Source organism: Rhynchophorus ferrugineus, unplaced genomic scaffold (assembly GCF_030347505.1).
Source record: "Rhynchophorus ferrugineus isolate W39M unplaced genomic scaffold, kcgeb_rfMv2 rfM2, whole genome shotgun sequence".
Lineage (NCBI taxonomy): Eukaryota > Metazoa > Arthropoda > Insecta > Coleoptera > Curculionidae > Rhynchophorus > Rhynchophorus ferrugineus.
This window is the reverse complement of record NW_027472581.1, coordinates 67,735,116-67,749,656: the sequence shown is the minus strand read 5'-3', so window position 1 is coordinate 67,749,656 and position 14,541 is coordinate 67,735,116. Positions and strand designations below refer to the sequence as shown.

Here is a 14,541-nt window from a genome sequence, read left to right as displayed (position 1 = left end):
CTTAGTGTTACGATCCGACATAAAAGTTTATTGAATAACAAAAACGACCTTTCGGCGACGCAACCTTATGCATTTTCATCGATTCCCTTGTTGAATTGAGAGCCTGCAGGTATATATTTTTTATTATTTTTCTACGCTATTTCCAGATTTCTCTTGTTTTAGGTATTCTCATATATTCAATTTCAATACGAAAGCTTTTATGCTTGGATTGAAAGCCTTATGACTTTTTTCAACTGAAATTATAATATTATTCAACATTGAGTTATCAATAATAATATGATAATATAATGATGGATTTGTCTTAATATTTAATAATGTACTTAGGTTAAAATTGCATCAATAAAAATCAATAAAAGTGAAATTTTACAAAGTGAAAAAGCTTGCAAAACTCGATAAAGTTATCAGGCTGACCTTAGCAACGAAAATAGTTCAATCAGCCTTTTCAAAAATCGCTACTTGCCGTCCTTAAAAGGTCCTTAAAATCAGGAAATCAAAGTATTAAATATTAATTAAAGTATCAACTTGTTCTCCCAAACGGTTCGATACGAAACCCACGTATGTTTGTTTGTTTTTTTATAAACATTAAAATCCATAACATTCTTCTTGGAAGAATTAATCCCTTGGGATATTTACTTGAAGCTGATAAACCAACTATATAAATATCATTTAACCAGTCGTACTTCCCTCAATGGCAACTCATGTAAAAGACCAAACCATCAAAAACCAAACCCATAATTTTCGAAAAAATCTTTGGACATTAGCATCTGTCACCAGACATGAACCATACAGATTGATTACAAAGGAATATAAATTTTAAAAAATCGATCTTCTTGGCTAGCTGGATGTCAAAATTCCAATTAGAATAAACCTTACATAAAGAACGAAATAATAGCATTTCGTCATGCTGAGTATCTATCTTTCATCTATCCTTCTATCTTCCTAATGGTGGTACCAACTTCATGCAACTCTTTGTTCCCAAACTTGAAAAAATTTCTGGAAGTCATTTCCTGGAAAGAACACTGATGTTCAAGTAGCGTTCAAAGATATTATTTAACAAAATAAAATATTTTCTTAACTGAATATCTCAGTATTTAATTGTTGAGTTGATCAATTTCTACTTTTAGTAGGTATCTTTTAAAACTTCATAAAGTGTTAAAAAATATAATAGCTTAATATGTATGTATTATGAGTGTCGCTCTGATGGTCATATTGAAAGATTTAAAAATATCGTATGGTAACTAATGGAGACCTTTAATTGAGATGTTAGCAGTTTTGCAGCGATCTTGAGACATGTCGAATTTAACATACTATAATAACAACTTACGAAATAAAATATAGAGGCCGGGTGCCAACACAGATATAAAATACATGCCGGGTGCTAGCAGCAATGTCCAGTAACCGAAAACGAAGATCTAGCAACCCCGAAACGTTGATACGGGATATAATTTAAAAATACTTCGGATCATTGAGTCACTAACCACCGTTCAGTTCCTACATGTCACCATCTACTGCCCAAGCGTTTCTTTAGGTAACAGTGCGCTGCTCTCCCTTATATCTATTTGTCTTTCATTACATTTTAGAACGTCAATAAATAACGGTCAAGTCACATAACCATCCCTGTTTGACTACTCCATTGCCTAAGCTATAATCCCCAAAGTTTAGTAATATAAAGAAGACTATTAAGAAACATAGTATCATTTATAACAGTCCTCTAGTGACCAAAAAAAAGTAGAGAAGAATCTCTGAACTCTGACATATTATTAATTCTAATATTAATCTACTTATCAATTCTAATCTATGAAACTCTACAAAACAGTAAACAAATAAAAAGTCATCACAACTTGATATAACATCATGTTGGACAAAAACACATTTGAACCAAAATAAAACAACTATTCTGGTGAGCTGGAAGATACTCTCAACTTGATCTAAAATCAAAAAGATTGATTTATCAGACAATCATAAAGCCAATTTTGACTTTAGGGTGTAAATATGGGGTTGCACTAGAAATTCAAATCAATTAGTTATTCAACGCTGCCAAAGCAAAATTCGATTATCTACCAATACCTATCGCTATTTAACCAACGAAGAATTGCACGATAACCCGGAAATCAAATGGATTTGCGAAGGTTTCGCCTTGAAACACGAAATAAGGTTACTAAATCGTACTAACGTGGAAGCAATACAACTACTGGACAACGCGCAGGATATTAGAAGAGAGAACTAAACCGTACCAACTTATATAAAGTGAATAACTTTACTTTTATAATTGAGAAATACATATTGATGTATTTATCTCGAACTCGTCTTGCTTGTTAATTAATCCAAGTACAAATGAAATGTAGTAATAAATTTATTTATAATTAAGATTGTACTAAGGGTATATAATAAAGATGTTATAAAAAAAACCATCTGATATTCGAACCTACTTTATCAATGATTAAATTTATTGTGAAAAAGAAAAAAATATTATAACAAAAAATGTCTCAAGTTTATTTATTGCAAATTATAAGACATTTTTCTTAAAGTTAAAATTATTTGAAACATTTAAGAAGGAAACTAAATAACACGGATTATCATTAGTTAATTTGCATTTAAATTACCTCAATTATACCTAACTAACTAAAAAAAATAGAATAAATATAAATAAATATATAACCGAAACTGTAAAAAACTTACCTGTGGTTCAGACATCAGAGTCTCATGGATATGGTCGCTGGTTTCAAGAGATCTCTTACGAATGCGTTGATGTTCGAACAAATAGAAGCCCTTCAAACTGCCGATCTGAAAAATAATATACATATTTTAAACCTAACTGTCATATTCTTAATGCTTAAAGAAAACAAGTACTCGAAAATTCTCGAAAATCTCCGAGATAACAGAATAAATTTCCCTTATTAGAAACAATCTTTTAGCGAGCAAATTAATGATGACGAAAACAATTAGGAGAACGCGAGTGCTCGTGAATTTCGTCGTTTCAAAACGTCGATAGCATCGCAACGGAATTTTAAATAGGTTTCAATAAAATCTTGATTTAATTACGAGTCGATTGACTTCGTAAACTTTTGTATCGCAATTGTTCGTGGATTATTCCGTTTGAATTTCACAAAAGAGAGAAATCTAGAGACCGATAAATTGAAATAAAAGCCAGAAATAGAATCATGTATCACGAGCTAAAATTAATATTTTCTTTAATGCAGTAGGATAAATACAAATAGGTTCTCGCCCTCTTTATCAAAAATAGGGAATTTAAATGTAAATACACAAATCAATTCAACAAAACGTTTTTAATTATTTTTTTATATACATAATACATTTCATTAAAATTCTTTACCTTTTCAGATTTTCATTTGTTCACTTACTTCATTTATTTTTTTCGCATTAGAGGTCTCATTGATTCTAAGTGTTTCTTGTAATTTTTAGTCACATCTTATCATGTTGAAACTTCACTATTAAAAAAGTATATTTCGTAATATAATGTCCCTATAATTATAACTTTGAGAAAAAGAAATACTGCCCTGCAATATTCCTGGATGTCTCGCAAGCTTTTGATCGGGTTTGGCATTTGGGATTGATCTGTAAGATGAGCCAATTGTTACCACGTAACTATTGTCAATTGCTGGAGTCACATTTTTTCGGAAGAAAAGTTAGAGTATCACACAAAATGGCGTTCTCGACATTTAAAACTATTTCGGCTGGAGTTTCACAAGGTAGCGTCTTAGGACCTCTCCTATATCTGCTCTACACTGCTGACATTCCAACAACAAAATAAACACTACTTGGAACCTTTGCTGACGACAAAATTATTATGGCAAACGACATATCTCTACCTAGGGCAATAGAAAAAGTACAAGTGGCAGTCAACAAAATCTACCAATAGACGAAAGATTAGAAAATTCAACATAATAGCTCCAAATCTGTCCACATTAATTTTGTTTAAAACTTAATTATATCACTCAATGGATGCCCGATTATTCAAGCAGAATCAGCTAAATACCTTGGAATCTATCTTGACGGTAGATTTAATTGGAAACATCACATTAGACAAAAAGCAAAACACGTTATAACCAAAATAAAACCATACCGGTTCTATACAAAGTATACAAATCCACTAGTCATACAACGCCGTCAAAACAAGGTTCTTCGATTGATTACCAATGCCTTTCGCTATGTAACCAACGAAGAACTGCACGATGACCTGGAAATCAAATGGATTTGCGAAGTTATCCAAGAATTTGTCTTGAAACACGAAAGAAGATTACTAAATCGTACTAACGTGAAAGCAATACAACTGCTGGACGCAGGATGTCAGGAGATTGAAGCGAAACAAACCCCTCAGCTTTACCCCATGTAGTTATACTATTGATATTGATGTTTAGGAACTACATATTTTTTCATATTAAAGAAATACATACTAATAGATGTCAGTCTTACGGCCTTGTATTTTCATAACAAATTTTATTGATGGTATCCTCTACTGAAGCCTATTAATAAATATAAAACATATAACAAGAATTAATTTAAATATGATTACATAGTATGGAGTTGAGCTTATAATAATGGTGAAGTATATAATTGTAATTAATGCAGAATAACAGTAATTACTATATATAGAATAATTATTACAGTACAAGTAGTTTTGTTATTATTATGACAGCATTTTTACAGCAATTTTAGCAAGTCTAACATGTCTGTAAGATGTTGAATAATATTTTCCTTAGCATTCTCAATAGTACTCTTAAATATACTCCAAACCATAAAATAATATTTTATATTGAACGTAGCAAAATATGATTTTATCCCAGTTAAAAACAAATAGAATGATATCTGATGCTTCGGAACATGTAATCGAATTAGTCTATAATATCTGATTTGAATTTGGTTTGACATGTTGCAACATATTTGCAAAATACTTTAAAACATTGCTGATGATAATTACATCGATAATTAGAGGTTATAAACCAATATTCTAAGTTGATCGCAACATTACGACGTAGTGACGTCATATATTTATGACGCACATTGGCTGTTTTATTGGACGGGCGGTAGTATCCATAAGAAGTGAATCAATTTAGAGACCCATTAAACTAAATGAAACACCTAAATATTTATATGATGTAATGATGATAAAGAAGTCTATTTATTTTGAATTATTCATAATGGCGAGTATCCTAAGGCATGAATTACTCTCTAGAGAACCTAAAACTAGAGAAATACCAGTACATTTTTATGTTAATCTCAGATTCTATTGATTTTGCATACATTAAAATCAGCGGTTCAAAGAATAAGCATTTTAATAGCAATATTCGGTAGCAGCAGCCTTTAATTTAAGATTTTGGGATTTTTGTTTTTCAAATGGTATTTTCAAACGAAAATTCCAGTATAAATTAGGATCATATGAGTAGTTTTAAAAAAAGGTAAATGTGATCCGGGGGTTGTTTTCTGCAACATATTTCCTGGTCCTATTATACTCTTACTATATATAAAATACTACTTTTATTTACTATTTTATTTGTCACGAAAGGTCATTTTTTAGAACTATCATTTACCCAACTAAAACAAATAAATACACTTATGTTTTATTATGCCATAAGATAATGTTAATACAAGTTATTTGATCTTCAAATAGACTTCGATTTAAGCTCACTCAATGAAATCGGAAACTGCGAAATACGTTTTTCGGCGTTCATGGCGGTTATTTGTTTAAAGTTATATTCAAGAAACAAGTAATTGTCTATTTATCTTCAAGTTCTTTATCAATCAAGTTCAATTCAGCCAGACTATCTGATATCGATACCAGTGTCAGTCAGAATAGGACAGTCCACCTGCCATATCCTCTCCTATGAATAGAATCTTATATTAAAATAGAAGTATTAAAATTGTCCAGATTTCATTACTTTTGCGCGAACTTTTACTATTTAAAGGGCGATATAAAAAGTGGCCTTTTAAATATTCGGACTGAGGCTTTCCTCTGCGAACAAACTTTCACAAGATAATGCCGGATTAGCTCCGAAATAGGACATTAATCTAATTTTATATTCGCTTTGTTCTGGGATACTGAAAATCTTGACGAAAATGGATAAATTGACCTTAAATTTTCACTTGAGCTGTCGCCTCGCAATGAAAAGGAACATAATTCGATTTGGTTCCCTTGTCATTGGTGTTTTTAGATCGGGAATGTGCCGATTTAGTCTGTTCTTTTGTATAATTTAATGCCGCTGTCCCCTGTAAGAGGATATAAATTGTGTTTGTGTTGAAATAACTTTGCATAGGAGACATTCTTTTCTGATTGTTTGAAAGGTGTTCCATGTTGCTTTTAAAATTGTTCGTTTTTACTGTTCATCTTTACAGTACTTGAAATATTAATATGTAGTAATGTAACCAAATCGAGATATCGTTATAAACTTATGCAGTTTTTAATTCAATGGAACTAATTTAAGATAAAAGCAAAAAAAAATTCCCGTGATCTTGGCATAGGTTTGGGTGATATTTCGAAGTTTTGGTGTTTTCTAATTCCAATAGTTTACGGCTGACCATGTTAATAGTTTAGGCTTATGTCTAGCGAATTTTAAGTATCCTTAATCCACCATGATGACCTTATAGTTGGAACTGCCATAGATTTTCCTGAACTCCACTTAATTATGTGCTTAAGCAACATCAATAAACATCTTTTAAAAATACACCTAAAATATTTCACTCAAGTTTTTTTGGTGATATATCAATATTATTAGACTACTAGACTACTACTACTAGAAAATGAATAAACGTAATGAAAGAAAGGTGACGTGATATGTGATGAGAACTGCTTAGTTATAACGGAAAGAAGTTATTAATTAATCCAAATATATTTCGAAAAGTAAACGAAGCGATAGTAATAAATATTTCTAAAACACAAGAAAAATGGTTTTAGGATGTAAGCCTAAGGTACTCTTTCTTGAAATATCTTTAAAATCTGACAAAAATTAAGTTTATTCGTGCTAATACTCTAATACTATACTTTTAATACTCGTATTTATTAAAAAAATGAATAGGAACTGACACTAATTTTATAAAACTTCACATTTTATTGCACGGAACAAAGAATGATCAGCAGTTCCATAATTTGAAATTTTCATTTTTTTAATGTTTCATTCTATCATTTTTGGCCGACGTCAAGAAAGAAATAAAAAGGACGTCAGCGCAAAAAAAGGCTCTTAGTTTTGACCTTATTACCAGAAAAATATTAAAGGAACATCCAAGGAAAGCACTAATTAAGATGTACCACAACTATGGAAGGCGGCTGAACCAATTATGATTCCCAAACTAGGAAAGCCACCTTATGAAACAGCGTCATACCGGCCAATATAGCCGACAATGTCCAAATTATTTGAAAAACTTCTATTACAAACGATAAAACAAATCATTGAGGAAAAGCATCTTATTCCGAATCATCAATTTTCTTTCAGGAAATAACATTCGCAAATTGATCAGATTTATAGAATCACGAATGTTATAGAAAATTTACTAGCAGAAAATAAAATTTATACTGCAATATTTTTAAATGTTGCTTAAGTTTAGCATGAGGGTTTAAAGGTTTAACTGAACCATATTCTACAAGTAGATGCGCCACAGGGGAGTGTATTGGAAGCAGTCCTTTATCTGGTGTATATTTGGAACTTGAACAACACTGAATTAGCCAAAAAGTTACAAACAGCTATTGCCGAAAGAGCATGGATATGCACTGAAAAATGGCACACTAAAATGATTCAAAATAAATCAGCTTAAATAAAATGATTTCATCAACAAACGTATCAAGTACAAGCCAGTATAAATAAATAGAGTGAATAGAAGCAAGTATTCCCGTATGGACGTAGAGGCAAGTATTTTGGCACGACCCTTGATGTTAAACTCAGGTGAAAGCCACATGTTACGACAAAATGGGAAGAACTCAAGCCAAAGTAAAAAAATACTAGTTATTGATTACATATTTTTCTCTGTCATTATATAATAAGCTTCTGCTTTACCAAGTCTTGAAACCAGTGTGGACTTGCTGGCAACTGGCATTCAACTCTGGAGTTACATCAGCCAAAACAATAGAAATGTCATACAAAGATTCCAAAACAAGGTACTGCGAGGTATTGTTCATTATTTAGGTATTGGTTATTGTTGGTACATTCGCAATGACAATCTGCAAAAGAACCTTAAGGTAGAAACTGACGATAGTGTTATCAAGGCCTATGCCCAAAGGCTCCATCAGTACATCAATGCTAAGGTTCGCCAGCTCCTAGCTAATAATGACTTAGTCAGAAGATTAAAGTTAGTAAAACCATTTGATCTAGTCCAGTGAAGTTACTAGTAAAACTCACTGGACATTAAAAACTGTAATATAGATGTTAAATCCAAAGTGTCGTGGAATAAGTACTTGATAATATAAAATCAGTAGCAAATTAGGATAAAAATAAATAGCTTATTACTGTTAATCCACTAAATTTTTATAATAAATACTTATATAATATTATCAATTATTTTCTATGAACCTTAATAATTTTTAGAAAAAATTCCTAATGCTAGCGAGAAGAGAAAAAGTGCTTCAATTAAATTGGCAAAGTTTGCGTCGAGGATGGCATCCTCAGAAGGCGAGTTAACCCTTCGAAAAACAATTAAGAATGGTCTTGCGAGAAACTTCCATGCGAATTTTACAGTTCGAAACGTCGGGAGTTCGGTACTGAATTTTAAATAACTTTTTATTAAATCCCAATTTAATTAAGGGGGTACTTAGAGAATAAAGTTTTGTGATTGGGGACATGTAGTAAAGATCAGTGTGCAGTGGCTTGCATAAGATACTCCTAAAATTACTTTATAGGGGAGTACAAAATTTCAATTACGTTCTCAAATTGCAATTTGTTGCAAATACTATAGACTAACTTACTGAGGAATTAATTGTTTATTATGTGGTCTATATCATTATATTTTCTTCGGGACGTCTAAATGAATGAGTTAAGTGATTTTGGGAGATATTCTCTAGGAGTTATATATATATATATATATATATATATATATATATATATATATATATATATATATAAACATATGGCATTCTTCAACACAATATTTCAATTTTCAGCTTGCCATATTAATTCTAGTATTCATTTATTTCATCAGTCAACATATAGTAGCATAATTGATGCTTGATAACTTTGATTTTAATATTTCTGAATAATGTTAGGGTAACACATGATATTCATTGACTGGAAATGTTATAGCAGCAATGTGAGATGTGGCTAAGACAGCAAAATTTATGTTATTTAAAAATGTAGTAATCATGGAACATGTAGAATTTTACACCTGTTAATAGCATATTCAAAATATTAATATTATATGAGTCAAAATCATATAGTGGACATCTATGTAGCATAAAATCCATCACTTTCAGTTTTGCTTTGTCCTGTATTTATAGAAAACTATTTTAATACATCGACGAATTGTGACTAGTTCATCTTTCATTCGATACACATGTTCAAATCATTGTAGTGGCTGTGGTATCGTCTCTGGGTTTGTTTATCAATTATGCAGTTAATATTGATCCAATAAATTCATTTCTAATACAATTTACTTATTCTAATACGAGAGGTAATTGTTGCATTTGATTTAAACAGCGAATTTGAAAGTTTTCAAGCTTATACATGTCAGACTGTAATAGTGTTCTGGTCTCGAAGCCATACAGAAAGAACGAAATAAAGTTTACAAGAACCGCGTTTTAGTTTTGATTGTAATACTTCCTATCTTCGATCGAGAAATGAAAGCTTTTTCAGCTTGTCGAATGCTTTTAATAAGCATGGTTTAAATAATAATTTAAACCATAGGTGTACATTCTTTCTGTGCATTATTAGTCTCAAATATTTGAACATCCTTGCGTGCTCTAACCTGATGGTGTTCAGATATAGCAAGCGATCCATCAGTTATTATCACTTTAATATTTTTTATTAATTATATTATATATATTAATTGGCTATAGTCACCGAATACCAAATGGCTATTTATTTAATGATTTATAGATATCAACAAAATATACCTACAGTTACATTTAAATTAAAAAAAGCCAAATTAAGAAAAAAATGAATTCATGTTAGATATCCTGGTGTAACCTCAAAGTTGGATGCCATATACAAACAAACTTCAGTACCTAAAAATCCTAATATATTTAGAATAAACATTCCAAGTAGATTAAAGATCTTGTACTGGTTACCTTGTCGTGCGAAATTGTAAACATTCATTAACTATCATAATCACCTAGTTTAAAACCACCAATTTGTTTTATATATATTTTAACATGTTTCTTTGCAAAACATTTCGGCCTTTCACTTATATTTAAAAATAATAAAACTAACTTTAGCACTAAGCTAATTTCAAGCTTTCTTTTTTGCATATAACAAAATATAATTATAAAACAAATATTTACAAATCAACACAATTATGCAAAATATAATAATATATCAGATGAATGCCAGATATTTGAACTATGAAAAACAACAACATTTGAAATTGAATCTTTGAATTTAGTAATCAAATATTACAATGAAACCAGCTTATTAATGTTTGAATGTACAGCCGGGTTTATGAGGTAAATTGTGTTTGTGGATTTATTTACAACCACCACTATAATAGAAATTATAAAATGGAATTACGATGATCTGATCGAGAATTGTATTGGTTGTTATGTCAATTGTGAGTTAATGTAATCATGATGGAACTATCTGCTTTTTAAGGCTACGTCGCGTAACTGTGTTTACCACCAATATCAACTTAAATTTTGTTAATATTAGATTAAGCTGAAAGTAATGCTACAGCTACGTTGCGTATGATAAACAGCCATAATCTATTCAAAGTTTTTTTAGTAATGCATCATGCATATTTGTGATGTTAAAATATTACAATGTTGCCGAATTAACTCTGAGTTTTAGTTCAGTTTGGTTTTGACATAAAAAAATTCTAATCTAAATATAATAATTGAACAAAAATATTATCAAATATAATTTATTTTAACATTGTACACTTTCACTTTCCCACTCATTGTCCAATACAATCACTAAACTGTTAATTTCTAATCTGTCTGAAATATCTTCACAATTCCACCATTTATCAATTACTTCCTCTGTATGTCTAATAGAGTAATCCATCCAAACCCAAGGTGTTATGGTTGACAATGCTTCCTTCCACATATCCAAACCGTTTAAAAAGTAAAAAAATGCAGCTCAAAATGCTGTATGTCCGTAATTCTTTTATCTATACTTTTCAGACAGACAATTTTTTCATTGAATCTTAATGAAATTAATGAACATTTACACTATATTAGATGTAAAAGTAAATCTCCGCCATACTAAAACACAAGATGACAAAAGTTATGTTAATTCTTTCTGTGTTAGCGATATTGTTTTGGCATCACATATCTTTGTTTCTTTTAGTTCGAATTTTGAACACATAGAGCGTCAGTTTCAAAGAACATTTATCTATTTGCTTAATTTGAAACAGTATTCAAACATATAGAAATAGTGACTTAAGTGAAATAGCTTTTCCAGAGTGTTATCAGAAGGACAATTCATTTGGCGTTAAAGATAAGAAACACAGTCGAATGGCAAAAATGATTGGTTAAAGGATGTGGAATCATATCTAGAAAAAAGTTTCAAACCAAACGAAACTAATATTGAACATAATCTGCCGGACGTAGAAGCTAAAAATTCGATGACTGAATTAGTCACGCCGAAAGAGTTAACCAAAGTTATTAAAACTTACATTAACTACAAGAAATCACCAGGCTACGATTTAATAACAGGAGAATTACTGTAAAAACTACCAAGAAAGGGAATTATAAAACTCACCAAGTTGATTAATACAGCATTTAGATTAAAACATGTCCCAGATATTTCGAATATGGCGGAAATTATAAATAAATAAAAGCCTATAGACCTATATTACTGCTGCCAGTAATATCTAAGGTTTTTGAAAAACTCCTGTTGAAAAGAATAAAACCGATCATATAGAGAAAAACTTAATACCTAAACCAGTTTGGGTTTATTAACAAGCACTCAACAATTGACCAGGTCCACAGAATAACAGATGTTATTGGAAAAGCATACGAAAGTAAAAAAGTATGCTCAGCTATATTTTAGAGGTAGCACAAGCCTTCGATAAGGTTTGGCATGAATGCCTTGTTCATGTTCACAAAGTGTTACCAAAACAACACACCGAACTATTAAAATCATACATTACAACCAGAATGTTTAGAGTCAAACAAGAAGAAGCATACTCTATAATAAAAAGAGCTAAAGCAGGTGTACTACAAGGAAGTGTACTGGGACCAATGCTTTATCTACTCTACACTTGTGATATACCACAAACGGAAAATATTATGATGGCTACATTTGCTGATGACACTGCAATTATAGCTGTCGAAGACAATAGTGAAGAAGCCTCACGAAAATTACAACAGGTAAGTGATAATATAAATAAAAGGACATAAGCTTGGAAAATAAGAATTGATGAAAGTAAATCTGTACATTTTCAGTTCACCTATAAACAGACCGTACAAGCACCAATAACATTAAATAATAGTATCATTCCATATAGCAACAACGCTAAATATCTCGGAATGAATCTCGATGCAAAACTTCGCTAGAAGGAACATATAAAGAAGAAAAGAAAAGAACTGGAATTGAAATATAGGAAAATGTACTGGCTAATTGGAGGAAAATCACAATTATCAGTACATAATAAATTGCTATTGTATAAGCAAATACTGAAACCTATATGGACATACGGAGTTCAATTATGGGGATGTTCTGCAAAGAGTAACATAAATAAAATACAAATTTTTCAGAACAAAGTCCTGAGAGGTATTGTGGGTGCACCCAAATACTATAGGACTGATTATCTACATCGAGACTTTCAGATACCCACAGTCCGTCTAGAAATCAAGAGAATTGCAAGGGGGATGAGGAAAGACTCCATTCTCATACGAATGTTGAAATATTGCAGCTATTGGATACCAGCAGAACAGGATACAGACTCAAAAGAATCAAACCATCTGATCTTGTGTACACTACAGTTGTGTGTAGTGAGGTGCATATATTAAAAAATCAGCAGTGACATGTATAAACATTATTTCACCTGAGACTGAGATAGGGCCGATGAGTCCTCCTAGTTATATACCTAGATTTAAGTTATCATAAAGACAAATTGTAGATTCTTGATATCTTTGTCAAAATTTCTATTACGTAAGTCTAATATTATGGATAGTAAGTACCACTGCTTATAAATCCATGCAGATATTATCCTGGCCGTGAAAAAAACTATACATTCGACTGATTTATTCCCACTACGTTGTTTTTGTTCCAGTAAAAAGTATTGGATATTTAATAGATCACTGTAAAAATATTAGACATTTAAAGTTATTATTTTACTGTTGTAAACAATCTAACGGTGATAGTGACACTATGATGATAATTATTTTACACATATGAAATAGACCAAAAGTTTTAGAACTCAAACTTTAATCAAAAGCCCGACTATACCTTTAGTTAAACATTTTATACTACAAAATTGTAATAATTTTCTTGAACAAAACGTATATTTCATATCCAAAGTAATAAAAGCTTTAATGCCACATTTATTAAAATTGTTCCTCCTGCGACGAAATACACTCATTTATTTTATATGGAACTTTTAAATAGACATTTTGGTGACGTGTACTTTCGAGCCATTCTTTTGGGATGTCTTGCAATTTTACGGCCCACTTGATGGCACAACTTAAATTGCCTTTTATGGAGAATAATTGAATTCCTTCGGCCGCAGAAATTTTTATCATTAAATAAAGAAGTGAAAATGCTTATTGTCATGTTTCTGTAATAAAACAAAAATTACTTCTATATTTTTGTGTCACAACATTATTATTTCATCAAAATAATTATACCAAAAATATATTTTAAAATGATATAAGATATAGGTATACCACTAAGTAGTACAGATGCATTATATTTGTGTGTATATAAATGTGTTATATTTGTGTGTTCTGTATATAAATTCGGTCCATTTTTTCTTACTTTTGCTCAATATTCTTGCTTCAGTCGGAGTTTTTCCTCTTTTTTGCAGTATTTTGCTGTTAACTTCGTCCCAGGTTCGCTTAAATTATTGCTTTCGATATACTGTAAATAACCTCACCAACTTTGTTGTCAGTTTTCTATAGTGTGTACAAAATAACAGTGAACTCACGTCACTACGACGTCGAATGTATTGTCAATTCCACTTTTGTAAATTCGTTCTAAAATCAGACAGTAATTATTCTTCTCATTTTATTCCAGTTTAAAACAGATACAATACTGTCTAAAGTGTCCAAACATATTTGGCAAACATTATTTTGATGCTTTGTTAGTTTTAATAAATCTCAAATCACTGTTTAATATTTGTGATTACTCTGATTGAAAATGTAGAAGTAGGATCATAATTTGAAACAGATTACATCTCTAATCGGTAAATTTGAATAGGAATGATAAAATAGGCACACCTCTT

General features: G+C 30.7%; 1 protein-coding gene across 2 annotated transcripts in view; it reads right to left on the bottom strand.

Annotated features, from left to right (window-relative positions):
• Positions 1–14,541, bottom strand: part of Fur2 (furin-like protease 2) — a 1,295,077-nt gene that overhangs the window by 454,489 nt on the left and 826,047 nt on the right. For both annotated transcript variants that reach the window (XM_076396174.1, XM_076396175.1), the window contains exon 4: positions 2,680–2,784. In XM_076396174.1, coding sequence (XP_076252289.1) covers positions 2,680–2,784 — 105 coding nt within the window. The remainder of the gene's footprint in view (positions 1–2,679; positions 2,785–14,541) is intronic.